Source organism: Rhinoraja longicauda, chromosome 23 (genome assembly GCF_053455715.1).
Source record: "Rhinoraja longicauda isolate Sanriku21f chromosome 23, sRhiLon1.1, whole genome shotgun sequence".
Taxonomy (NCBI): Eukaryota; Metazoa; Chordata; class Chondrichthyes; order Rajiformes; family Arhynchobatidae; genus Rhinoraja; species Rhinoraja longicauda.
Window position 1 is genome coordinate 5,997,503 of NC_135975.1, and position 25,706 is coordinate 6,023,208.

Sequence of the window (25,706 nt, forward strand, 5' to 3'; positions counted from 1 at the left end):
ATGGCATACTGTTGTTTGTATTGCACATGCAGTCTTAAAGATATGATTTATTTCCACACTTGAATGAATTGCATATCAGGTAGTTTTGTTTGGTATTTTCTGACAGGATAGCAGCCATTTATATTCCACTTGGAAGTGTCATCTTTCATGCATGAGTTTTATCCCAACCCAAATGTCACCTGCTTTCCAACAAATTCCTGAGGAGTTATGCAATAATCTCGAAATTAAGACCCAAAGAATAATTGTTCCAACATGTTAACCAATAAATAAAATGTGATTTACAAAATGGCTCAGATAAATTTTTAAAATTCTGATGGATTGGGAATATATGAGTACTATTTGAATAATCTGAGGCCCACTTGTAAATGGCATTGGAAAAAATAATGCAACAGTAACATTTCAGAAAGGTTCCTTCATCTACTGCCAATCTATCATTTAGCTTTCAATACCTGAGCAGATGCTAGTGGGCTAAGTGTACATCTGGTTTCTCCATTGTGGAGGTGATCACATTAGATTGGAAGTAGTGCCTGGGTAAGAAGGGCAATGGTTGGTGGAGACAGAAGAGCAGATCAAGGAATTGCAAAGGGAACAGGGTGGATGATGTGTCTGGTGATGGAATCTCATACGGTGGTGGAAATTGTGAATGCAGGGGCTGGTGGGCTGGAAATGAGGACCGGGGAACTAGATCATTGCTCTGCACAGGAGAAAAAGATGGAAGCAGAGGTGCAAGAAATAGCAGAGATGTAGTCACCAACTCTAAACTATATCGAAGGGGACTTTACAGCTTAAACTAACCCGTTTTCTCTTTCTGTATTATTTTCAACATCGAGGAACATCTCTGTTTAGGTCTTGAGTCAGTTCTTTTCTGGATGCAGAAGAGGAAAAAGTGCTCATAGTGATCATTAAAAATAATCTTTGGAGACGTTAATCCACTGACATGTCTTCTGTCTTCCCAAAGAATGCCTTTTACAGTTTTGCAACTAAACTTCAGGTCATTCTCAGTCGATGACTGTCATAGGTTGTTTGAACCCATTTTGTATGACAAAAGTGATCTTGTTATTTTCACCGGATGGTTGAATTTCGAATGCAAAAAAAGGAAAAGATGAGTGGGTAACGACTATATTAAAGAAATAGGCAAGCAACATTTTGTAGCAGCACCCAAAAATGTTTCCTTTTAATTGCAGATGGTTTGTTTAATCAGTACATTAGTCAACAAGAATACAAGCCCAGGTGGACACAGATCATCCCTCAAAGCAACAAAGGTATGGAACATGTGGAATGTGTTAATGTCGATTTTAGAGTTTCTATTTTGTTAAAAGAGTAATTGGATTGGTTTGAAAGTGTCCCCCTCCCCAACCTCCCCTTCTCCCCAAGTTGTATTTAATGGTTTGTTTCCAAACATTTCTGAAAGATATTGTCTAGTCTGTTTATCAGACAGCATGTAGTTGCAAAGAAGTTCGTACATGTAAGGAAACATCGTTTTGTGCAGTAAGATTCCCATGTACTGGAGCGGTTAATTTTACCATTAGCATTGCTGTACGAAAGTTCAATGTTCCAGGTGAAATGGAGGGAGATTGTTATTCTGCATGAATATTTGAGGAGCATCTTATATTATTTATGGAATTATTCTAGAGACCAGGGTAAAGTGCTGTAATGCACAAAATCGGAAGGATCCTTTAATGTATTTATCCCTCATCCCATATAGGTGAGGCTGCATGGTGAAAGATGCAGTCGCTTTTAATGTAGGGAAACGTGGCAGGTATTTTTCATAGTTCATATTCAGCAGTAAAATGGCTTCAGTTTCAATGATATTAGCTGGATTTATAAAACTGGTCTATCTCCATGTTCAGTTGCGCAAATTGGAGGAACAGCACCTCAGTTGCCACATTAAAGCTTGAGTGATGTCACTTGATTCATTCATGTTTGTCTTTGAAAATGCCTTTAGTTACCTGTCAGGCACGTGAATTTTCCACGGATTTCCGCGTTTTTAAAATCAATTTTCCGCGCTTTTTGCATGGTTTCTGCGTTTTTCAAATAAACGGAGAAATCGGATCCAAAAAAAGAAAGAGAAAAAAATAAACGACGTGTAGGCTTGTAATGAACACTAGAGTTCCGTTAGAGGTCGCTAGGGGTTCCGCGAGAAATCCCACCCACGCGCCCTAGAAGTCTCCCCGAAAATGTGGCACCTAGGCTGGGCAAGGCAGTCAATCTCGACCTCATCGGGACTTCCATGGCCAATTTGTCAATTCGGCCGCTAGAGGTTCCGCGAGAAATCCCCCCCCCCCCCCCCCCCCCGTGCGCCCTGGAAGTTTCCCCGGAAATGTGGCACCTAGGCTGGGCAAGGCAGCCAATCTCGACCTCATTGGGACTTCCACGGCCGATCGGTGGGTTGAATTTGCAACGTGCGGCCGGGGCTCTGGAACTCCAGCCCAGCTGGAACCAGCAATCTATCCCCATAGCCGACTTCCTTGGCCTGCTGGATAAACCAGCAAAGTTCTGGAACCAAGAGTGCCAGAAAATCAGTGGTGGAACTGTAATAAGTAAATATTAAATTTAAGTGCAAAATTATATAACTAAATTTATTAAGATGGGGTTAAAATATAAAACACAGCAGAAAAGCCAATTACCACCTTTTTGGGCTGATTATCAATTAATGTGTGAATTCACTTCATTGTTATTAGTGTACAGTGACATATTCACATTATTTTGTAATGTCTGTTTTTACTTTGAAATGCACTAAAAGAGGCTTGAAACTGGTGATTTTGTGTGTACATTTTCAAAAGAAATCTGATTTTTGACCCCCGTTGCAAGCCCTCGGCTCTTTTCCTCTTTTTTTTAACCTCACTCACAATGCCTGCATATACAATCCTATGTTATCTGTATTCTCCGTATCTTTCAAAAGTGACACAGCAGTTCCATTGCCCGGCAGTCAAGCTAAAGGAACTCTGTTTTTTATTAGGTGATGGTGAAGATAATCGACCTGGAATGCGGGGAGGCCATCAGATGGTAATTGATGTACAGACAGGTAAGATAAATATATTGAACCCGAGTGTTAAAATGACAAAATCTTAGTTTTAATCAATGAAATAAAAACAAGTGCAAATAAAAATGTTCTTGATTCGAGGGACTTGGCTAGAGAGGTTCCTTGGGGGAGTGTTCTGTGTCCAATTCCCTGTAATTGAACTTCCCTCGATCATAAGATCGGAAGAGAGGATGTTCAATGGATGTTTACTTTCATTTGCAACTCAGTGAAACAGTCTGCCTTCTGGTAGCAACGCTGGTAAGTGATGAGTGATACATGTGCCAGGTGATGATAATTTCTAGCAAAAGAGAACCTAACTAACCAAGTCGTATTGATATTCAACTTCATTACCATTATTATGGTTCTCACCACCAATGTTCTAGGGTTCAGCGTCTGCAACCAGTCTGAAGAATGATCCCAACCCAAAACATCATCCATCCTGTTTCTCCAGAGAAGCTGTCTGACCCGCTGAGTTACTCCAGAGCTATGTCTATCCTAGGGTTCACAGTTTTCCAGAGACTTAACCAAATAAGCTGTATAAATATTACATGTTGGTTAAAGGCAAGGCATCTTCAAGTAAGCATTTTACCTCATGACCCCTTAAGTTTTTACACTGGCGCAGTCCAGAACTCTCAGGGAGAAATGGGAAGGGGACAAAGTGCTGGTGTAATTCTCTGGAGAACACAGATAGGTGAAGTTTCAGGTCAGGATCCTTGTTTAGACTGCATATTTTATATTTACGAGGGAGAATGCTTCCACTTTGCTGCATGAATGTAGCTTCAATAATGTCAGGTTTCTTGATCGTTATCTTAAAGCTTTCCTCCCAACGTCGCTGCAGTGTGTGGCGTCTACAAAATGCAATGGTGTAAAACAACGCGCAAACCTTTTTTTTTACAGCATCTATCAAACCTACAGAGATAGTAATGGCAAACATACGAGAATGCTACCACTTGCTGGTTGTCCTTCAAGTTATATGTCAGACTGACCTACAAAATCCCTTCATGGTCACCGTCAAAATATGTGGATTTGCCACCAAATTCCTTTATCACACAGACCTTTATCGCAAGGTGCAGCAGTTCAAAACAACAGTTTATATCATCTTCACAAGGGCACTAATGATGGCCATTAAATAATGGCCTTTTCATTGATGCTCTCTTGTCATAAAGTGCTATTTTACAACACATTCTGTCCTTTTTATTTAACACTCAGAGTGTAGATATTGTAGTGATTAAACTTTACTGTACTCATTCCAATGTTTGTGTTTGTGTTGTTGTGGGTTAAATTCAGCAACCTCCCCTTGGTCTTCCATGGTTGAGATTCCTATTCCTTGGCCTTATTTGACTGATTTCTGCACTCAATGGTTCGTGTATATGGACCCACTCCCTGCGTCTTTGGACTTTCCACCACTGCTTTGAACTTCTCTTGGTTTAGGAGTAAGCTACTTTAACCTTTTTGGATTTGTGTGTGTGTGTGACCTTACATTGCCTGCGCCAAAATCTATTTGCTGCAGTTTTGCTCTTTTTTTTTAATGTGCAATGTTTTCTCTCTGTCAGTTCTCTATCATCAAACCTAGGTTCCACGACCGTCTTTCTATTGTCAAGTGTTTTATAAATATAATGAACAATTGAAACTCCATCCAGATTTTTGGAAATAGTGTACCTGACTGTTTCTATACGTTCTTGCTCCTCCCGCATAGCCAAAGATATTGTTAAACTTCTGTTTAATTCCAAAAGGTTCAACAAGCAGCTGTTTGTCGAATTGTAACACATTTCAAGCGGCAAATCTTCTGCTTTCTATAATTTTTTGGAATGTTGGGAAGATTAGGGTGTTCACGTTCGTATGCCTTGAAGGCTTTTTAAAATCCTTGCTTTAATTCAGTTGTGTGCTTGTTAGACCATTTATTATTCATGTCTTGAGTTGCACGACTTGTTAGATAATTTGAGATGTCAACTATTTTGGGAAATTTGAGTTACAAATGGGTCAGATTGATGAGGAAAGCAGATTTCCGACCCTGAAAGCCGCGGAATGAGATATAATTATCTGACAATCTGGCAGTTTCAAGATCACCATTACAAATATTAGCTCTCTTTCAAATTCTATGTTTAATTATTTTGGAAGTACATTTCTAAGTTGCTATGTAGCTCTTGCATGTATTGTCACCTTGGTTTTAATCTCACTCTTAGCTCACTCAATTCTTTGCACATTTGCTATTTCTTTTATTTTTAACCTATTCCATTGCTCTTCAGTCATTTATTGCTCTTCAGTCATTTTTAGATTTTTGGACATGTAAAAAGCTTTAGGACATAAATGAATGTTACCAGAATTAACTCATTTTTAAAATCCTAATCTTTCATTGTTTTAACCATTGCCTTATTATCTTGTCCAAAATGGCCTTCATAGAGTCGTACAGCATGGAAACAGGCCCCTCGGCCCAACTTGCCCATACCGGCCAACATGTCCCAGCTACACTAGTTCCACCTGCCTCTGTTTGGCCTATATGTCTCCAAATCTGTCCGATCCATGTACCTGTCTACCTGTTTCTTAAACCTTGCAATAATCCCTGCCTTGACTACCTCATCTGGCAACTCATTCCATACACCCACCACCCTTTATGTGAAAAACATGCCCCTCAGATTCCTATTCAATCTTTTCCCCTTCACCTTAAACCTATGTCCTCTGGTCCTCAATTCTCCTACTCTGGGCAAGAGACTCTGTGCATCGACCCAATCTTTTCCTCTCATGATTTTATACCCCTTTCCTGGTGTTTCTTCTGGTCTCTTTCTTTGACTAGAAAAATGGGAATACCCTCCCCCTCTCCCCCCCTCTCTACCCTCTCCCTCCCTCTCCCTCCCTCCCCCTCTCCCTCCCACCCCCTCTCTCTCCCTCCCCCTCTCTCTCCCTCCCCCTCTCTCTCCCTCCCCCTCTCTCTCCCTCCCCCTCTCTCTCCCTCCCCCTCTCTCTCCCTCCCCCTCTCTCTCTCCCTCCCCCTCTCCCTCCCCCTCTCTCTCCCTCCCCCTCTCTCTCCCTCCCCCTCTCTCTCCCTCCCCCTCTCTCTCCCTCCCCCCCTCTCTCCCTCCCCCTCTCTCTCCCTCCCCCTCTCTCTCCCTCCCCCTCTCTCTCCCTCCCCCCCCTCTCTCCCTCCCCCTCTCTCCCTCCCCTCTCTCTCCCTCCCCTCTCTCTCCCTCCCACTCTCTCTCACTCCCCCTCTCTCTCCCTCCCCCTCTCTCTCCCTCCCCCTCTCTCTCCCTCCCCCTCTCTCTCCCTCTCCCTCTCTCTCCCTCCCCCTCTCTCTCCCTCCCCCTCTCTCTCCCTCCCCCTCTCTCTCCCTCCCCCTCTCTCTCCCTCCCCTCTCTCCCTCCCCCTCTCTCTCTCTCCCTCCCCCTCTCTCTCCCTCCCCCTCTCTCTCCCTCCCCTCTCTCTCCCTCCCCCTCTCTCTCTCCCTCCCCTCCCTCTTTCCCTCCCCCTCTCTCTCCCTCCTCTCTCTCTCTCTTTCTGTCTCTCTCTCTCCTCTCTGTCTTGGTCTCTGTCTCTCCCCCCCCCCCCTCCCAGGGTAAACTGTACAAAAAAATAATGATCTTGCTCAAAGTAACTTGCTGTCTTTTTTGTCTGGAGAACCTCAGTCTGAAGAAGGGTCTCGACCCGAATCGTCACCCGTTCCCTCTCTCCAAGATGCTGCCTGACCTGCTGAATTACTCCAGCATTTTGTGATACCTGCTGTCTTTTTTCATAAGTAACATTAGCCCATCCTAATTTGTATGAAAGTTAAAATTCCCTTTTAAAAACACTGTCCCTCTGCTTCATTTAGTCTAATCTCAGTATTCATGATCTTTCACAGTTGATGTACGTCAGAAAATTGTTTCATAAATGAAAAATAATTTTGTATGCATCTACCCACAATTTTAGTTTGAGGATCTTTTGCTGGGTGTGTGGCTAGTCAGGACTGCACGTTTCATTGTGAAGGTGGCATGAAATAGATGAACTGTATAAATTTGACTAGTTCACTTCACTGCATTTAGGCTCAATTGACAGTTTGGTCATTGTCACACCAATCGATACTCAAAAAGATGGAATAAGGTCTATATCTGGCTTTGTAAAGAGTTCACAATACAAAGGAGAGTTCTGACTTATTCAGAAAGGTTTTTTTTCCCATCTCCCAATTGCTGAATTGAAGCCATAATCTTCAAAACAGAAAGGTTTTTTTTTTAACCAGGTACTATGTTGAATTGATTTTCTGATATTTTTTGTTCCTCTCGTGTGGAATTCAATGGCTTTTGCCGCAGAAATAATTTTTATATGAGGTTTTATTTGGATGGATACATTTGTTTTAATTCAAAACCTTTTTGTCTTTCTGCTGGATATTTTTGAGTATTATGATCTCTGGAATCACTTCAAACAAGCTAGACTGTTGCCAATAGCAACAATACCTTACTGACGTCACACCGCGCACTGGGAAGTGATTACTCAGTCAGTAGCTATATATTATAATGGCAGGCACCGGTAGGGATGATTTTTTGGTCACAAACTATGCAAAGCAAAAAGCGGCCACTAATGTGCTTTCTTAGAATTTGTTCAGGGATGTTGGTTAAAATTGGATTCTGCACTAAGTCAACCACCTATTCAGAACTGTGCCTAGAAAAGAGGATAAGGCAAAATATCCAGTTTAATAGGGAACGCTCTTAGAATACAAGCACTCGATTTTAAGAGTATATACAAACATTTTTGTGATGACTACAATTCACCATCATCTTCACCTATTGATTCTGTGTATCAATAATGAAATATCTTTATCTGACTTAGATTTTATTGCTGTCATTCCTCGACAGATATATAACATGATTAACACAGTTACTGAAACACAGTGGTCTGGGTGATCTGAATTTAAGATGTTTTAAGTAAGAACTGAGAATTATCTAGTAAAGTTTAAGACATTGGTAAAGTAAGGATTGAATATTTGCCTTAATTACAGGGGAATGGATTACAATAGTAAGGAATTCTTGGTGTAACCAGCACAGAGCTTTACGACTATATCAGGAGTACTGAATGCAGTTTTGATCATGGAGGATATATTTGGTTTTTTTTCGTGATGCAGCTAACTTGAATCACCTGATTTCTGGCATTGGGTAGTGATTTCTTATGAGAAAGGTTTGACCCAAATGTCTTCATACACAACCCCAGAAAAATGAGGTGTGATATTACTGAAACTCTCGTTTTTGAGGGGATTTGATCAGGCAGATGTAATGGGATTGTTTCCTTTATGGGGTAGTTTGGAGATAGGAAGGAGAGCTTCAGAGAAAGACAGATGCGTTTATTCTGAGGGTTGTGGCTCTGGAATTTTGCATCTCACAGAACTGTATACATCCAGACACTATGTTCAAACTAAACAGATTTTTGAGCCTCCAGGATGGATGGCCAGTCAATTCCTGTAGCAGGTTCGTGTTAATTTTTTGGTATGGAGTTTGGTAAGCTTGCAAGGAGGATGTGGAAGAATGAAGAGTGGATTATTACCTCTTCGGATCGTTCACCTTGTTGTGGTGAAGAGGCTTGCGTGCCCCCATGATTCCGAGAGCGATGCCGTCGGAAGCACTAGCTTCTGGTAGGGCCACCCATGGCGGTGAGGTCGAGGATGAGGGTCCAGACTAAGAATGATCCAACGTACAAGACCTCAAACGGCGGACCAGGCGGACAAAGTTATCTTGAACTCTGGCTGTGAAGGCAGATGAAGGCTGCAACAGATCTATCAGCTCCAATCGTCTTGGTTCCCTTGCCATTGGAATTAGTTGATTGATTTGTGAAGGACGGTGTGCTTCTTGGAGAGCAACATCAAGTACACGTTAAACAAACACACGCACAGGCGTCTTCGTTCTGACATCGGGGGGAGGGGGGGGGATCTTTATCTATTTATAGTGGTCTCAAGATTGTTTTGGTCTCCATTCTGCATGCACTGTGTTCTGCATGCACGGTAGCGCAGCGGTAGAGTTGCTGCTTTACAGCGAATGCAGCGCCGGAGACTCAGGTTCGATCCTGACTACGGGTGCTGCACTGTAAGGAGTTTGTACGTTCTCCCCGTGACCTGCGTGGGTTTTCTCCGAGATCTTCGGTTTCCTCCCACACTCCAAAGACGTACAGGTATGTAGGTTAATTGGCTGGGTAAATGTAAAAATTGTCCCTCGTGGGTGTAGGATAGTGTTAATGTGCGGGGATCGCTGGGCGGCACGGACTTGGAGGGCCGAAAAGGCCTGTTTCCGGCTGTATATATATGATATGATATGATATGATCACAGTTATTTCTGGAAGCATTGAACACATGGTTATATGCACAAAATGCTGGAGTAACTCAGCAGGTCAGGCAGCATCTCAGGTGAGAAGTTAGGAGAGAAGTTATATGCAGTTAGTTGCCTTCTCTTCATTCAGTTAATCTTGTTTGAAAATGGTAGTTTGTATCAAAGGAGAATGGGGCTCCGTTTTGCAATAATTTAGCAGTTTTCTCTCTTTTTTGTATTTCAGTACTTTCCATAATCTTCATGAAATATTAACCATTCAGTACTTTGAGTTGGAATTTTATCCTCACTATTTTTGACAGTTGTATTCACTCCCACTTCCCCTGATTATAGAGATGAAATTGAGTGAAACAAATATATTTGACCGTGACCTACTCTATTCTTGAAAATGAACCAGGTTTGGTGATTTAAAGCATTTTCCGATGCCAATTGTGATAAATTGTGTTCGAATATGTGACACAAGGCATGCCACATTAGCGCTGTGGCCTCTAAACATGTATGACTTTGTGTAACTTTGTTTTCAACCACTTTTTTTTTTGCAGAAACAGTCTATTTATTTGGTGGTTGGGATGGAACGCAGGATTTGGCAGATTTCTGGGCCTACAGTGTTAAAGAAAATCAGTGGACTTTTATATCTAGAGATACTGAGAAAGAGGTAAGTGTTTTGTATTAGAAAATACTACCAGATAGGAATGTAAGTAGAATAAGGTTTAGCTGTCATTGGGCACTTATGTTGGTGGTTAGATACCTCCGAGCTACATATCAAGATTCATTGATGAAGGTGTGCTGTGTTTAAGAGGGTGTAATTGTAATTCAATTTATACTTGCAGGGCTGCTTACTTTAGTGGTGAGATATGTAGGAAAATAACTGCAGATGCTGGTCCAAATCGAAGGTAGACACAAAATGCTGGAGTAACTCAGCGGGTCAGGCAGCATCTCGGGAGAGAAGGAATGGGTGACGTTTCGGGTCGAGACCCTTTTTCAGACTGATCAGTCTGGAGAAGGGTCTCGGCCCGAAACGTCACCCATTCCTTCTCTCCTGAGATGCTGCCTGGCCCGCTGAGTTACTCCAGCATTTTGTGTCTACCTTAGTGGTGAGATAATGCAGTTGTCCATCATCCCGGTCTGATTCGCAATATTTTCCACTGTATTCACACACCCCTTGCAAATGTACTGATGTACTCTTCTGTTTGCAATACCCTCGAGTTCCAGTGTGTTTCTTTTTTTTCTTTTCTTATTCTTGCGTGATTTACCCTTTGATCTTCACCCCTGTCGAGAAAAATGTTAGTAAGCACTTCCAATAGTGTTGAGGCAGGTACTATAAATAACATTTATAATATATTTGGACAGGTACATGGAGAGGAAAGGTTTAGAGGAATTTGGGCCAGACATGGGCAGGTGGTACAAGTGTAGATGGCACATCTTGGTCAGCATGGACAAGTTGGTCCAAAGGGCTTCTTTCCGTGCTGTATGACCATGATTCTATGAGAAATGGATCACTCATCCTTTGTTCAGAATTTTGTACTTCACACAAACATTGTTGATCGAGTTCATGAGCCCTGTTGATCCTGATGCCATAGAGAATAAAATGGTTGGAGGATAATGATCCCTCTGCTTCAATAATTCAAGATTCCTGCCTTGAGTTCTGCAATATTCTGTGTTACTGCATCCAAATTCTTATTCAGCCCAAGATGTTTAGAAAGAGAGACTTCCCATTGAACCTTTTGTGTGCATCAGAAATTCTTTCTTGCCAAGAATACAATCAATCTGGAAAAATAAACTAATCTGTTTTACATTTGTGCTGCCTGCTTTATATCTTCTTAATGGAAGCAAAATTAAACATGAATCCGTTCTTGCACAAAAAAAAAGAAATGTGTTCATAATTTTTACCTACTGAGTTCAGAATAACCGTACTTTCTGTTACTCAATTAACCTTGATTTCACAGAACCACTCTAGTTCCATAAGGTCATAACTGATAGGAGCAGAATTAGGCCATTCGGCCCATCAAGTTTACTCCGCCATTCAATCGTGGCTGATCTATCCCACTCTCCTAACCCCATTCTCCTGCCTTCTCCCCATAACCCCTGACACCCGTGCTAATCCAGAATTTATTTATCTCTGCCTTAAAAATATCCATTGACGGCCTCCACAACCTTCTGTGGCAAAGAATTCCACAGATTCACCACTCTGACTAAAGAAATTCCACCTTTTGAAAGGTACATCCTTTAATTCTGAAGCAACAGCCTCTAGTCCTAGACTCTCCCACTAGTGGAAACATTCCACTCTATCCAAGCCTTTCACTATTCGATGTTTCAATGAGGTCCCCCCTCATTCTTCTAAACTCCAGCGAGTACAGGCTCAGTGCCGTCAAACGCTCATCATATGTTAACCCACTCATTCCTGGGAACATTCTCGTAAATATCCTCTGGATCCTCTCCAGAGCCAGCACATGTGTCCTCAGATATGGTGCCCAAAATTGCACACAATACCCCAGATGCGGCCTGACCAGTGCCATTCCAGCCTCAGCATTACACCCGTTTTTGTATTTTAGCCCTCTTGAAATGTGCTCGCATTCCATCCGCAGAAGATTGGTCATGCTGCAATCAGCTCACTATCCCACCTACAGATTGGACTGACCTGTTTTTATTTTCATCTGAGTTGCTTATTTTTGCCATAGGTGCTATGGAAATATTTCATATTTGCTCCCGCTTCCCTGACAGTACTTGGAGATAAGTTTAGTTCAAACTAGTTTACTTGAATTTCTCCTGCACTTACAGCAAGGTAAGAAAGAAGGTCATGTGTATCTTCTGTCAAGTGAGTTTTAATAATTGGTGTTCAACTTTAAACCTCAAAATAAGTGATGCAAATTTAGTCAGCTGAAGTGACATAACTGCTGAAGGGTTTTGGGTTAATACCCAGATTAATTATGCAAGGAATCTTTTAATTAAAAACTAGACCAAGTGGACTCGTTGGGCCTAAACCTCTCCTGCATTGGTGCAGCACCCTCTCCTCCCCCCTCCCCCTCCCCTCTCCCCCCCTCCACTCTCCCCCTCCCCTCCTTTCCTCCCTCCTCCTCCCCTCCCTCCTCCCCCCTCCCTCCTCCTCTCCCTCTCTCCCTCCCTTTCCCTCTCCGCCTCCACACCATCCCCCTCAACCCCCCTTATCCTCCCTCCCTCCCACTCTCCCTTCCTCCCTAGGAGATAGATTTAAACTTTAAAATGTGAATAACTTAAAAAATATAACACTGATTTCAATGAAACTTCTTCCATTAGCACCAAAGGGACAATGATAAATAAGGTGGGCCTAAAATTGTCGCGCTATCGTGTACTGTTTGGGCTGTAGTTCAGGAACAAACAAACAAAACAAACGAGAGTTTTAGTATATAGATAAGTGGTTTGTACGGGACGAGAGATGAGAAAAGATAGTTTATATTGCTGGGGTTATCTAATCAAAGGTTCACATATATATATCAAACCTATGTAAAGTTAAGTTTAAGCTATTGAAATAAAACCCACAAACTTAGTGATTAGACTCCAAACTAGTTGGTTTACATTTTTCTGAGATTTTTGTATGCATTTACAGTAATACTTGATATTATGAAGCTCTGCATTGACAAAAGATTTATAGCAAAATCCTTCCTGGACCAGTCTTTCTCTTTTTTGTCTTCTACGTTTGTTTTGCTTTGTTAATTGATATTGCTTGTACATTAATTCTTTGCCAAACATCTGTATGATAATTTGGTTTTCAGAAACACCTCCCCAACTGCAATATGAGATATTCCCATACTACAATAGTAATTGATTCAGTGTCTCTGAATATCATGAGAAAATTTCCTCCATTAATTCATCTGTTCACTTTTTTATATATATAAAAAGGTTTATGTTGCATGTTGTGCAGACTCGACCATACCTCCCAAGTTATCACACAAAAAGTCGGGATTTTTTGACCTGCCCCAAAAGATTCTTGAGATAAATTCTTGAATTGTTGCAAAAGATCTCGAGTGAAGATGGTCCCACAATACTTGGTACTTTTGATCCAGCCATCAGGCACATTGAGGACATTTGATCACAAATGATGTTACTATGAGTCTGAAACTGCATATATGGCTGTGAATGATAGATTCATTAGATAATGCTGGTAACTCGGGTAGCTTCTCTGGAGAAAATGAATACGTAACGTTTCAGATTGGGACCCTTTTTCATTTCTGAGATTCTTTCCTGAAACAGATAGGATTTTGCAATAGACCATCCAGCAGCTTCAGGATGACATAACACAAACCAGTATATTCATTTTCCTAGCTACTCGAGTGGGATTTGAACCTCTGACTAGTTAAGTAAAATGATGGCGTTGCAGGATTCTGTTTCAAATTCTCCAGCTCTAGGTAATTCAATCTCTCTTAAAATGAAAAAAGGCCAATCTTTATTGTCAACCATCCCTTATTTCCTTTTGCTTTCCTTATGGTCTGCATAGCATAATATAATAACAACATGGTCCACAGATCACAAAGCTGAAGCTGATTTTAACATTTGCTTAATTGCCACATTAATTCACCCTGAATTTCCATTTGTTCCACTCATTGCCCACTCCACCTTTTTGAGACCAAGATTAACTTGCTTCTCTCTTTCTTAATTATGAAAGGATTCTGGACCCTGTTTCTCTTTCCTTAAATGTTGCCTGACTTGATTTTTTTCCAGTATTTTCTATTTTTATTTTGGAAAATATTGCAGGGCCCACTTAAGATTTCTGAATGCTGTTTGAAATTTAGCCAGTGATCGAAAATTGTTCTTGGGCAATGAATTTCAAAACCTTTACATTAGCCCTTGGCTCTTTCCTGCTCGTAAATATCGGGGGGGGGGGGGGGGGGGGAAAGAAAGCAAATTGTGTTTATATCAGTGCCATATGTACTGAAGAAATAATAATGAAATGCCATTTGAAGGTGTTTTATAATGGATAGTGGAATATGACAGGCAATTTAAATTGCCATGTTCATGCAAACAGTAATTAGTTTAATAACACAACTAGTTTGTGTTACTGGATTATTTTAAATTTCTCCTGGAATCTTAAATAACTTTATAAACGGACAAAACTGAAAAAGAACACTTCTTGACTGGACAGTGCTTCTTCTAAAATGGCACACGAGTTTATCTGCAGTAGTCTTGGTGCGGAACTTCAGAGTTAGGTGTGATGTTAATAGAGAGACTCTGTATTCTGATCAGAGTAAAGGACCATTCCTGTGCCTGTTAGCATAGACCATAGAACAATACAGCATAGGAACAGGCCCCTTTGTCCATAATGTCCATGTTGAAGATGAAACCAAGTTCAGCTCTTCTCCTCTGCCTGCATGTGATTCATATCCCTTCACACCCTGCATATCCATGCGCCTATCCAAAAGCGCTGCCCAGAAGGGAGCACGCGGTGGATGCTGCACAGCCTTGCTGGACCAGGCCCAGCTGCCAGTGTGGAGCCGACCAGGACCGGGCCTGGTCACCGGCAGAGCGGGGAGAGACACGACGCATGCGCATCGGGAGTATTGTGAGGAGCGCCGTGGCCCGTAGACCAAGGACGAGCACGCAAGGTCCAGCTGGCCCGCTGGAGACCCGGGACTTGCCCGCCCAGACCGGCGACCCACCAGTCACAGACGGAGGACCCACGCCGCAGACCCGGAAGCCGTCCGGAAGGCCCGGCTCGTCTCGAGGACCCCGGGAACCCACCTGGAAAGTAGGTTAGCAGACCGGCTGCGGGAGGGAGTGCACGGGGGAGTGGGACGCTGGAGGCCCTGCAGTAGGCTGGGGCTCGCGGTGGAGCAGCAGAGGAGGACACCACGGCTACAATTGGCCAAGCCGACCATGCAACGCCGCCAGGGCAACAGACCTTCAAGGTCAGATCACTTATAACAACTAGGACTTGAAAATGCTGCCAAACTGGTGACTCTGTATACTGTCTCAATGTACTGCTGCTATCCACTTGCACTGTATCTGAGATGCTTATTTAATGCTTATCTAAGTGCTTATATATAGTGATACTTTTCCTGAACTGTATACAAAAATGAATTTCACTGTACCTCGGTGACAAAGAAAGTACCATCATGCCCCCTGTGTTCAACACCAGCCACGCTTAAGCACATCCTCACTGGGTGTAAAGTAAGCCTCTCCCAAGGACGGTACACCTGGAGCCATAATCAAGTGCTCAAATGCCTGGCAGCGACTCTGGAAAGCAAGAGAACAACCAACAATGCCCTGCCGCCCAGAACAACCAACCCAGTTATGCCAATTGCCTTTGTTCGGGAGGGGGAACAAAAGCAACGGAAAATTCCACCAAGGACAAGGTTTGGACAGCTGGAGGCAGCCCGGGACTGGCAGATGCTGGTGGATGTGGACCAGCGGCTTACAGTTCCACCAGAGATAGCCATCACCAACTTGAGGCCTGATCTTGTCCTCTGGTCCAACTCTCAGCGCATGGTGTATTTTGTGGAGCTCACAGTCCCTTGGGAGGATGCTGTGCAGGAAGCCTTTGAAAGAAAGAAACTGCGCTACACAGACCTTGCAGCGGAGGCAGAACAGTGGGGCTGGAGAGCAAAGATCTGCCCGGTAGAAGTTGGATGTCGAGGATTTGTGGCAACATCTACCGTAAGACTGATGAAGGACCTGGGGATCAGTGGACAAGCCCTACGCCAGGCTATCAAGGAAACATCACAGGTGGCAGAGCGGAGTAGCCAGTGGCTCTGGCTGAAGAGGAAAGACCCAATCTGGTCTCCCAAATAAGCCGGCTAGGCAGATGTAGAGGGGGGTGGTTCTGGGACGCCAGAATGCACTGCTGAGCCTACTGGAGACGTCGTGGGTCCAATCAGCGAAACGTCGATGAAAGTAGGTGCCCACTTGATAACCCCAATGACGTGTCTGCCCAGCCTTTCTCAACATCGGAGGAGCATAGGTGAGTGCATAAGCCTCCCATCACCACCGGGAGCAAATTGACATTTGGCACTTTGGATTTCTAACATCTTGTCCTGTGTATTTGGAAACATACCATACCAAATGCCACTATCATATCTACTTCCACCATCCCTGGAAGCGCGTTTCATGTACCCATGGCACTCCGTGTAAAAATAAAACTGGTACAGCACTTTTACTTTAAACCGCCTCTCTCACCTTGAAGCTATGCCCCATTTCCACACAGGAAAATAGGTTCAGACTCATAATTTTATATACTTCTATTGGGTCTCGCCTCAGGCTCCGATGCTCCAGAGAAAACCATCTAAGTTTGTTCATTTAAAACAAAAAATGTATGTTGCAAATGAAGATGTCCAGCAGGGTCAGATTCTTGGACAGAACTGGTAACATTGCGCAAATCTTTAATGGAGCTCGATACTCCTGCCTTTTTGACCGAGGGTGGGGAAGCTGTCAACCTAAGTGTAGTTTTTTTCTTTTCTTTGTCACTTGGACCATGGAAAAAGTGACAACTTTTCTGGGAGATGAGTAATGGACACAAATCCAGCAAAAAAAGTGTACCAAACTGTTGGATAAGCTTGAAAAAAATGTGGGTGATGTTCAAAACCAGTGAAGAATCCAAAGGAAGAAAATATCATGAAACTATTTAAAATGGATGCCAACAAAGAGAAAACAAGATTACAAATGTATTGAAAATTAACGAGTTCCAACACTTCAAGAGCGATCCTTGGTGGCGAACTATTTGCCAAAATTATCTTCGAACGGGCCCATCATCTCCAAGGCTGGCCAATGTTGCCCATAATGGAGAAACTACCAGGGTTGATGTATTGCGTTTTAACTGATCCATTAAAATGAAGCCATTGCCCTTTCTGATGGGTATGAAATGTGTATGGTATGTATATGTATATATGTATGTATATATATATGTGTATGTATGTATATATGGATAGAGGTCCATGACAACATTTTAGTAAAAGTAAATTTTGTCGCTATATCCTGGCCAACATTTAACCATTAACAAGCATAGGTAAATATGTTTGTGGTCATGATCACATTTGCAGCATCTTGTGAGCAAGTTATTATTGACTTGCCCACATTGTGAAACCAGCTGTTTATTGGGTTGCGATCGGAAAAAGTGCTAAATGAGTTTTGTTTTGTCTTTGCACATCACTTGGACATGCCAAGTTTTCCTTAAAGTTAAATCATTGCTTTAGGAGAGAGAGAGATAAGAAATTAATATATAATTGATTAACATAATAGCCTTCCTACCAATAATAGCATCCCCACCAAGCTCATCACCAAACTCCACCAGCTAGGCCTCTGCTCGTCATTATGTGACTGGATCCTCGACTTCCTGCTGGAACGACCGCAGGCAGTGAGAATGGGCCCGCACCTGTCCTCCACTATCACCCTGAGTACCGGCACACCACAGGGCTGTGTTCTGAGCCCCATGCTCTACTCCCTATTCACACACGACTGTGTTTCTGCATTCGACACCAACACCATTGTCAAGTTTGCAGACGACACAACGGTGATCGGGCTGATCACCAACGGGGATGAAACAATCTATAGAGCGGAGGTGCAGAACCTGGCGGACTGGTGCTCGGATAACAACCTGTCCCTAAATACCACCAAGACCAAGGAGCTGATCATCAACTTCCGTAGGTCACATAACGGGGAATATGCCCCGATCTCTATCAACGGGGACAGTGTGGAGAGAGTGTCCAGCTTCAAGTTTCTGGGCACTCACATTTCGGAGGACCTAACATGGTCCAATAACACTGCTACGCTGGTCAAGAAGGCACAACAAAGACTGTTCTACTTAAGAACACTGAAAAAGCCTGGTCTACCCCAACAGCTGCTGACGACCTTCTACCGCTGCACCATAGAGAGCATCCTAACGCATGGCATCCCTGTGTGGTACCTCAGCTGCACGGAGGCAGAAAGGAAAGCTCTACAGCGGGTAGTCCATAGAGCTCAGAGAGCCATCGGAACACAGCTACCAGACTTGGAGGGCATCTACAACACACGATGCCTCAGAAAAGCCACCAGCATCCACAAAGACTCTTCACACCCCTGCAACAGTCTGTTCGAACTCCTTCCATCGGGCAGACGATACAAGGCCTTCTACGCCCGCACCTCCAGACTCAGGAACAGCTTCATCCCCAGGGCCATAGCTGCTATGAACCGGTCCTGCTGAGCCGGATGGCCACAACGCATAGATCAACTTGCACTTTACCCTGTCCAAAACTGTTACAACTGTTTCGTTTCGTTGGGTTGCAGCTGTCTAAATTACCTAAATTATTGCATCGTATGGGAGGCGCATTCCCAATCTCGTTGTACCCCTGGGTACAATGACAATAAAGATATATTGTATTGTATTGTATTGTATTATCCCTTTTTTTGTGAATTTGGAATAAAAATCTGTTAACGTTCAAGCAAGAATTCACCTAGTTTGGCAGCAATTATGTGTGAATGTAAACATTTTGCCCAGACTGAATCTTGCTGAATTTGCTGAATCTTTGTAGAATTGCACAATCCTGAGCGGCATTATAATTTATTTTATTGTGAAAGTCCAGCCAGTGGATAGAGTGCTTGCTTTGCGGCATCAGGGATAATTATAATTTTTAACAGCCATGTTCACTCAACAGGAGTTGGTAATTAGTATCTGTGACAGGATGATTGGTTAGTCCTTTTTCTCCCAATTCATATCACTTGCCAAACTGGAAACCAGGCAGTGTCATTCTAGATAGTATACTAGAGATTGAATTGGGTTTTGTTTTAGTATAAAAACAAAAGACAAAAAGTGCCTTCAGTCTGAAGAAGAATCCTGAACCAAAACGGCACCTACCCTTGTTCTCCAGAGATGCCTGACCTGCTGACTGACTGACTGATATTTTGTGGGTTTTTTTTTGTAAACCTGCATCTGCAGTTCCTCGTTTCTCCTTTCCTCTGGTTAGTATTTGGTCACTGCACACTTGCATGAAAAAGTTCATGAAATGGTTCCTGATAACAATAAAATAGGCGCAAGGAACTTTGTCTTTGAACTTGGGTGACTTTTTGAGGGAATATTTGTTTCAGCTTTATCTTGTTTTCGAAAAGAAATCCATTTTAATAGAAAGGCAGTATTCACACTCCTGCAAACCTCAAACAATCCAACATTTTGTAATATTTTCAAAAGAAGGCTCTGAAAGATTGAGTAGCTCCTTATGTTTATATAAACCCTCAGGAAATGCTTTAGAACACATTCTATATATTTTTTTGCTGTACTTTTGTAGTACAATTATTTCAAAAGCTTGGATGCCTTGTTTTCCCCATGGAGCTAGCTTTTGAGTAAAGGAGTTGTTAGCATCCTTACATGAGAAAGTTGGAAAGGACAATTAGCACTTCCAGTGTAAAATCCTGATCATATTCCGCCCCCTACTGGCTAGAGGAGTGCATTATCTCCAGTGTTTTTTCTTGGCAGCATTTAAAATGTTCAAAAATAGTCAGCAAGTGTGGCCTATGAAATGTTAAAGGAATTGTAAACCTGGAAGTTATTTCTCCCCCCCCCATCCGCTCTCATTTGATCGTCCTTCTGTCTTGAAATTTTTGACCAGCAACTTGGTACTTTAGATTCCTAAGCTGTCAACACTACTATATATAGATTTTTTGCTTGGCTTCCCCGTTCAATCACAAGTCATATTATGTGTCAGGACCCGTTACACTTGCAGTGCATTTCACTGATGGCTGTGGTGGTTGTGAAACTGTCTGCTTTCAGTCTTGTTTTGGTACAAACTGCGGTTTCAGTCTGGGCTCTGATTCATTTGGCACAATACCACAATGGCTGCACCAATTTACCGCAAATGTGAGGGGCCGTTTGGGCAGCGCCATCTGGCCCTAATGCGCCACAGTTCAGAGCAGCAGATGTTGCTTAGAAAAGATTTTTGTGTGATCTTAAAAATACTTGGTTTGAGTCTGGTCATAATTCCTTCAAAGAGTTACAATGTAAAAACAAAATTGAATGTTAAAGGAAGCACTTGAATTTTTGTAGACTTTTATATCTTTAGGGCTACACAGCTGAAACACTTGCAGTATTGTTACAGCCAGTTTGCAAGATTATACAAGCGGCAGTGAGTTGATGATCAGATTATCAGTCACAGGTTGAACACCGATTTCCCAGCACCCTCGGTTCCAGAGCCTTTGTGGATGATCTGTTTTTCCAGGCCAACCGAGGACATGTCATAATGAAATGACAATACACCTCTGGCCCGCTAATGATACCCCTCCCGTGTCAGAAGGCAGTGGAGGCGGTCTCTGAATGCATTCAAGAGAGAGCTAGATAGAGCTCTTAAGGATAGCGGAGTCAGGGGGTATGGGGAGAAGGCGGGAACGGGGTACTGATTGAGAATGATCAGCCATGATCACATTGAATGGTGGTGCTGGCTCGAAGGGCCGAATGGCCTACTCCTGCACCTATTGTCTATTGATACCCCTCCCGTGTCTCTAAAGCACCATTGAGTGCCAGAAAAAAACAAATATAAAATGTAAACTGAATGTGAATGGATTGACCTGCCTACCCTTCCCCGGTACCCATCATCTTCCCGGCCGTTGAGAGCCCTGGCTTCTGATCCCACTCCCGCCTTGCAAAGGTGCACCAGGGAGCCCCTGTCACCTGCTGCTGTGTCTTGCTGTTCCCCCTGCCCCCCAGAGTCGCCGACATACTCCACCTTGGAGGCGACGGCAGGTTTAGAGGGGAGGGAGTCCCACGGTGACCAGGCCTGGTTTTAAAGTGAAACGACACAAAGCTCTGGAGTAACTCAATCGATTGAATCAGTCTGAGGAAGGGTCCCGATGTCACCCATCCCTATTCCCCAGAGATCCTGACACGCTGAAATACTCCAATACCTTATGTCCTATTATCCATTAACCATCATCTGCAGTTACCATCAATGACGGGCAGCATCCCCTCCACCATGGTCTGTTGTAATGAGGGCTTACTGTAAATGGACCGTCGAGGAGGGAGTGGTCTCCTTTACTGCCCATGACTGCAGTTGATGGTTAATAGACAGAAGGACACAAAGTGCCTTCATGACTGTGCAGACAATAATGTATTTGTCTGAAATTATGATGGTTTGGGGATAGACCAAATGTATTCCAGCTTATTAAAAGAAGCAAGGATGGAATTGCGCAGGTTCTGACCTTCATTTCTAATGTGTTTTGGCTATTAGAGTGGCAATGGATCGGAAGACTACTAAACTTGTACAATTAATTAAAAAGAGATGGAGGGAGAATAGCAATTTTAATAATTAGAGGCCAGCCAATTCTGATGGGCATTATACACTTTAGGATTAAGGATGGCTCGAGTTGAATCATTCGACTGAATCGTTTTTGAGGTAAAGTGGAGAGCCAAAATTGCCCCACCCCCCTCCCCCACAGGCTGGTCAAAAAACAGTCCATGGTTTCCAAGGAAGTGGGGACATTGAATCTTAAACTTAATTAGTTAATGGAACCAAAGAGCAATTGTGTCGGTATCTTGTGTCTCGAAGGCTTTCTTTTCGCATTCTACAAGATTTGGTACTCAATCCCTTGCTGCGTTAAGTATTTATTAATTAGACAATCTTAGGAGTTATGATGGAGGATTGCACATACAGGTCCACCAATGATTTTCCAGCATCCTTGGTTCCAGAGCCTTTCTGGATTATCCGTTGCTGGACCAACAGAGGTCACGGCCTTGGAGAGGAGTGGAAAGGTACCGGAATGTTCTGCCTCGGCTGCCCACGGGATAGTCGGCCTCGGAAGTCGGCAATCGGAATGGATCTGCTGGCTCTGGCCGGGTGGAGTTCCAGAGCCCCGGCCGTAGGGGGGGAAATTCAGTCCGCCGATCAGCGCAGAAGGTAGACACAGAATGCTGGAGTAACTCAGCGGGTCAGGCAGCATCTCTGGAGAGAAGGAATGGGTGACGTTTCGGTTCGAGACCCTTCTTCAGACTGATGGGAGGGGGAGGGGGCGGGACAAAGATAGGATGTAGTCGGAGACAGGAAGACTAGTGGGAGAACTGGGAAAAGGGAGGGGATTGAGAGGGGAAGCAGGGACTACCTGAAGTTAGAGAAGTCAATGTTCATACCGCTGGGGTGTAAACTGCCCAAGCGAAATATGAGGTGCTGCTCCTCCAATTTGTGCCATGCCGCACTCTGACAATGGAGGAGGCCCAGGACAGATAGGTCAGATTGGGAATGGGAGGGGGTGTTGAAGTGCTGGGCCACTGGGAGATCAGGTTGGTTAAGACGGACTGAGCGAAGGTGTTGAGCGAAATGATCGCCGAGCCTGCGCTTGGTCTCGCCAATGTAGAGAGGTTGACATCTGGAACAGCGGATACAATAGATGAGGTTGGAGGAGGTGCAGGTGAACCTCTGCCTCACCTGGAAACACTGTTTGGTTCCTTGGATGGAGTCGGGGGAGGTAAAGGGACAGATGTTGCATCTCCTGCGGTTGCCCGGGGAGGCGGTGGTTTGGGTGGGAAGGGACGAGTGGACCAGGGAGTATCGGAGGGAATGGTCTCTGCAGAAAGCGGTGGAGTTGGAAAGATGTGGCCAGTAGTAGAATCCCGTTGGAGGTGGCGGATATGTTGGAGGATAATTTGTTGTATGCGACGGCTGATGGGGTGGAAGGTGAGGACAAGGGGGACTCTGTCCTTGTTACGAATGGGGAGAGGCGGAGCAAGAGCGGAGCTGCAGGGTATTGAGGAGACCCTAGTGAGAGCCTCATCTATAATGGAAGTGGGGAAGCCCCGTTTCCTAAAGAATGAGGACATCTTCGATGCCCCAGTGTGAACCACCTCATCCCGGGCGCAGATGCGGCGTAGACGGAGGAATTGGGAGTAGGTGATAGAGTTTTTACAGGAAACAGGGTGGGAAGAAGTGTAGTCAAGATAGCTATGGGAGTCAGTGGGTTTGAGGTAGATGTCGGTCACTAGCCTGTCTCCTGTGATGGAGATGGTGAGATCCAGAAACGATAGGGAGATGTTGGAGATGGTCCAAGTATATTTAAGAGCAGGATGGAAATTAGTGCTGAAATTGGTGAAGTCAGTGAGTGCATGGGTACAAGAGAAGTAGCACCAATGCAGTCATCAATGTAGCGGAGGTAGAGTTCAGGGATAGGGTCAGTGTACGCCTGGAACTGGGATTGTTGCCTACCCGGGGCTACAACCGCCGCTGTCCCGCATAGGTTCCGATCAGCGCAGAAGTCCCGATGCGGTGGAGATCTGGTGCTAGGTCCCACATTTTCAGGGGGACTTCCGGGAGGGAGGGATTTTGAGTGCGCTTTCATCATTTTGTCCGGATTAAAGGAGGTGGTGGACTAGTTGCTGGAAAACTGGTGGTATAAAAGTTGGCCTTGTGGTTGTAAAGAAGAGAGCTTTAGAAAGGGTATACATTGATGGAGTGGCCAATTTGATGGCATTCAGTCCCAGGTAGTGTGAAGTGATGCATTTGGGAAGGTACAACAAGGCAAGATAATGTGCATTAATAGTTGGATAATGAATACTGTAGAGAATGCATGTTCACAGATCCATCAAAGTTGCAGTGCAGATCAGTAGGGTGGTTAAAAAGGCACACAAGCTGTTTTCACTTATTAGCTGAGGCATGAAATATGAGCAGTGAGGTTATGTTGGAACTGGAAATGTCCTTGGTTAGACCACAGATTGGTTACTTTGTGCATTTTTGGTCACTACATTGAGGGAGAGATGTGGTTTCACTTGAGAGGTCGTAGATGTAGTTTCATCGGACTGGAAACTCTTTGACTATGAGCAAGAAACTTTATATAAACTGGTGGAGGATGCTTTGAAACAGAGTAGACTGCAGAAAGGTTTCATGCGCATATATAACAATTATGAAAGGCCTGGATGGGGGAAATCGGAAAGATCTAATTCTTTTAGTAGAGGGATTAAAAGACGGGCAATGGATTAAAGGTAATTGGCAGAAAGGTAAGAGGGGAATGTTTTGTGAACTGAGAGTGCTGGGGTCTGGAACGGTACGGAATGGTGGTCGAGGATACAAGCTGTATTTTTTTCCAAATATAAGTAGAGAATGTATGATTTAGCTTGTGATCTAATTCTATGTGCAAGCCAAATTTATCATTTGTTGTATTAAGATACAAAGCTATAGCTGTGTGTTGAATACTGAGGACATGTAGGCCATCACTTCCAACAAGGTGAAATCAGGGGGCAGCTCACCACCCACAAAGCATCACTCCCAGACGAGCTTAAAGCGTTCTATGCGTGCTATGATTGGAACGCTGTTGTGCCTTCCAAGGCCCCCACAGCCCTGGATGGTATTACACTCTAGGTCACAGAGGCTGACGTCAGAAGATCCTTCAGGAGGGTGAACCCTCAAAGCGACCGGACCTGATGGTATACCTGGTCGTGTTTTTAACATTTGTGCAGACCAACTGGCTGGAGTTTTTGTGGACATCTTAATTCGCCCACCACTGAGGTCTGAGATTCCCACCTGCTTTAAAAGGGCATCAATAATACTGGTGCTCAATCAATAAGAGTAAGGTGACGTGCCTCAATGACCAACCGACTGGTGGCACTAACATCCCTGGTGATGAAATGCTTTGAGAGGTTGGTTATGGCGCATATCAACTCCTACCTCAACAAAAACCTGGACCCGCTACAATTTGCCTACTGCCTCAACAGGTCAACGGAGGATGCAATCTCACAGGCTCTCCACTTTGCACTGGACCACTTGGACAATAAAAACCCTTATGTCACGTTGTGTCGGAAGAAACTGCAGATGCTGATTTACACCAAAGATAGACAAAAAATGCTGGAGTAACTCAGCAGTTGGCAGCATCTCTGGATAGAAGGAATGGGTGACGTTCCGGGTCTCGACCTGAAACATCACCCATTCCTTCTATCCAGAGATGCTGCCAGTTCTGATGAGTTACTCCAACATTTTGTGTCTACACAGGCTAGGCTGTTGTTCACAGCTCAGCCTTTAACGTATCTCTGAAGATCTGTCCTGGACCCAGCACATTGATGCAATCATAAAGAAAGCCCATCAACGCCTCTACTTCCTTAGAAGATTGAGGAGATTTGTTATGTCAACGAATACTCTCTTGAACTTCGACAGGTGTACAGTAGAGAGCATATTGACTGGTTGCATCACAACCTGATTCTGCAACTCGAACGCCCAGGAATGAAGAAGATTGTAAAAAGAGGTGAAGCCCATCACGGGCACATCCCCACCATTAAAGGGATCTACAAGTGTCGCTGCCTCATAAAGGCAGCCAGCATCATCAGAGACCCACACCATCATGGCCACATTCTTGTTTCGCTCCTGCCATTGGGAAGAAGGTATTATTAGCCTGAAAACTGTTATGTCCAGATTCAGCAGCAGCTGCTTCCCTGCAAGAAGGGTCTCGACCCGAAACGTCACCCATTCCTTCTCTCCTGAGATGCTGCCTGACCCGCTGAGTTA

The 25,706-nt window shown here is 43.8% G+C and overlaps 1 protein-coding gene across 2 annotated transcripts in view; it reads left to right on the top strand.

The window, feature by feature from the left end:
• Positions 1 to 25,706, top strand: part of mkln1 (muskelin 1, intracellular mediator containing kelch motifs) — a 104,345-nt gene that overhangs the window by 34,717 nt on the left and 43,922 nt on the right. For both annotated transcript variants that reach the window (XM_078419525.1, XM_078419526.1), the window contains exons 7-9: positions 1,185 to 1,262; positions 2,960 to 3,025; positions 9,843 to 9,955. In XM_078419525.1, the coding sequence (XP_078275651.1) occupies positions 1,185 to 1,262; positions 2,960 to 3,025; positions 9,843 to 9,955 (257 nt within the window). The remainder of the gene's footprint in view (positions 1 to 1,184; positions 1,263 to 2,959; positions 3,026 to 9,842; positions 9,956 to 25,706) is intronic.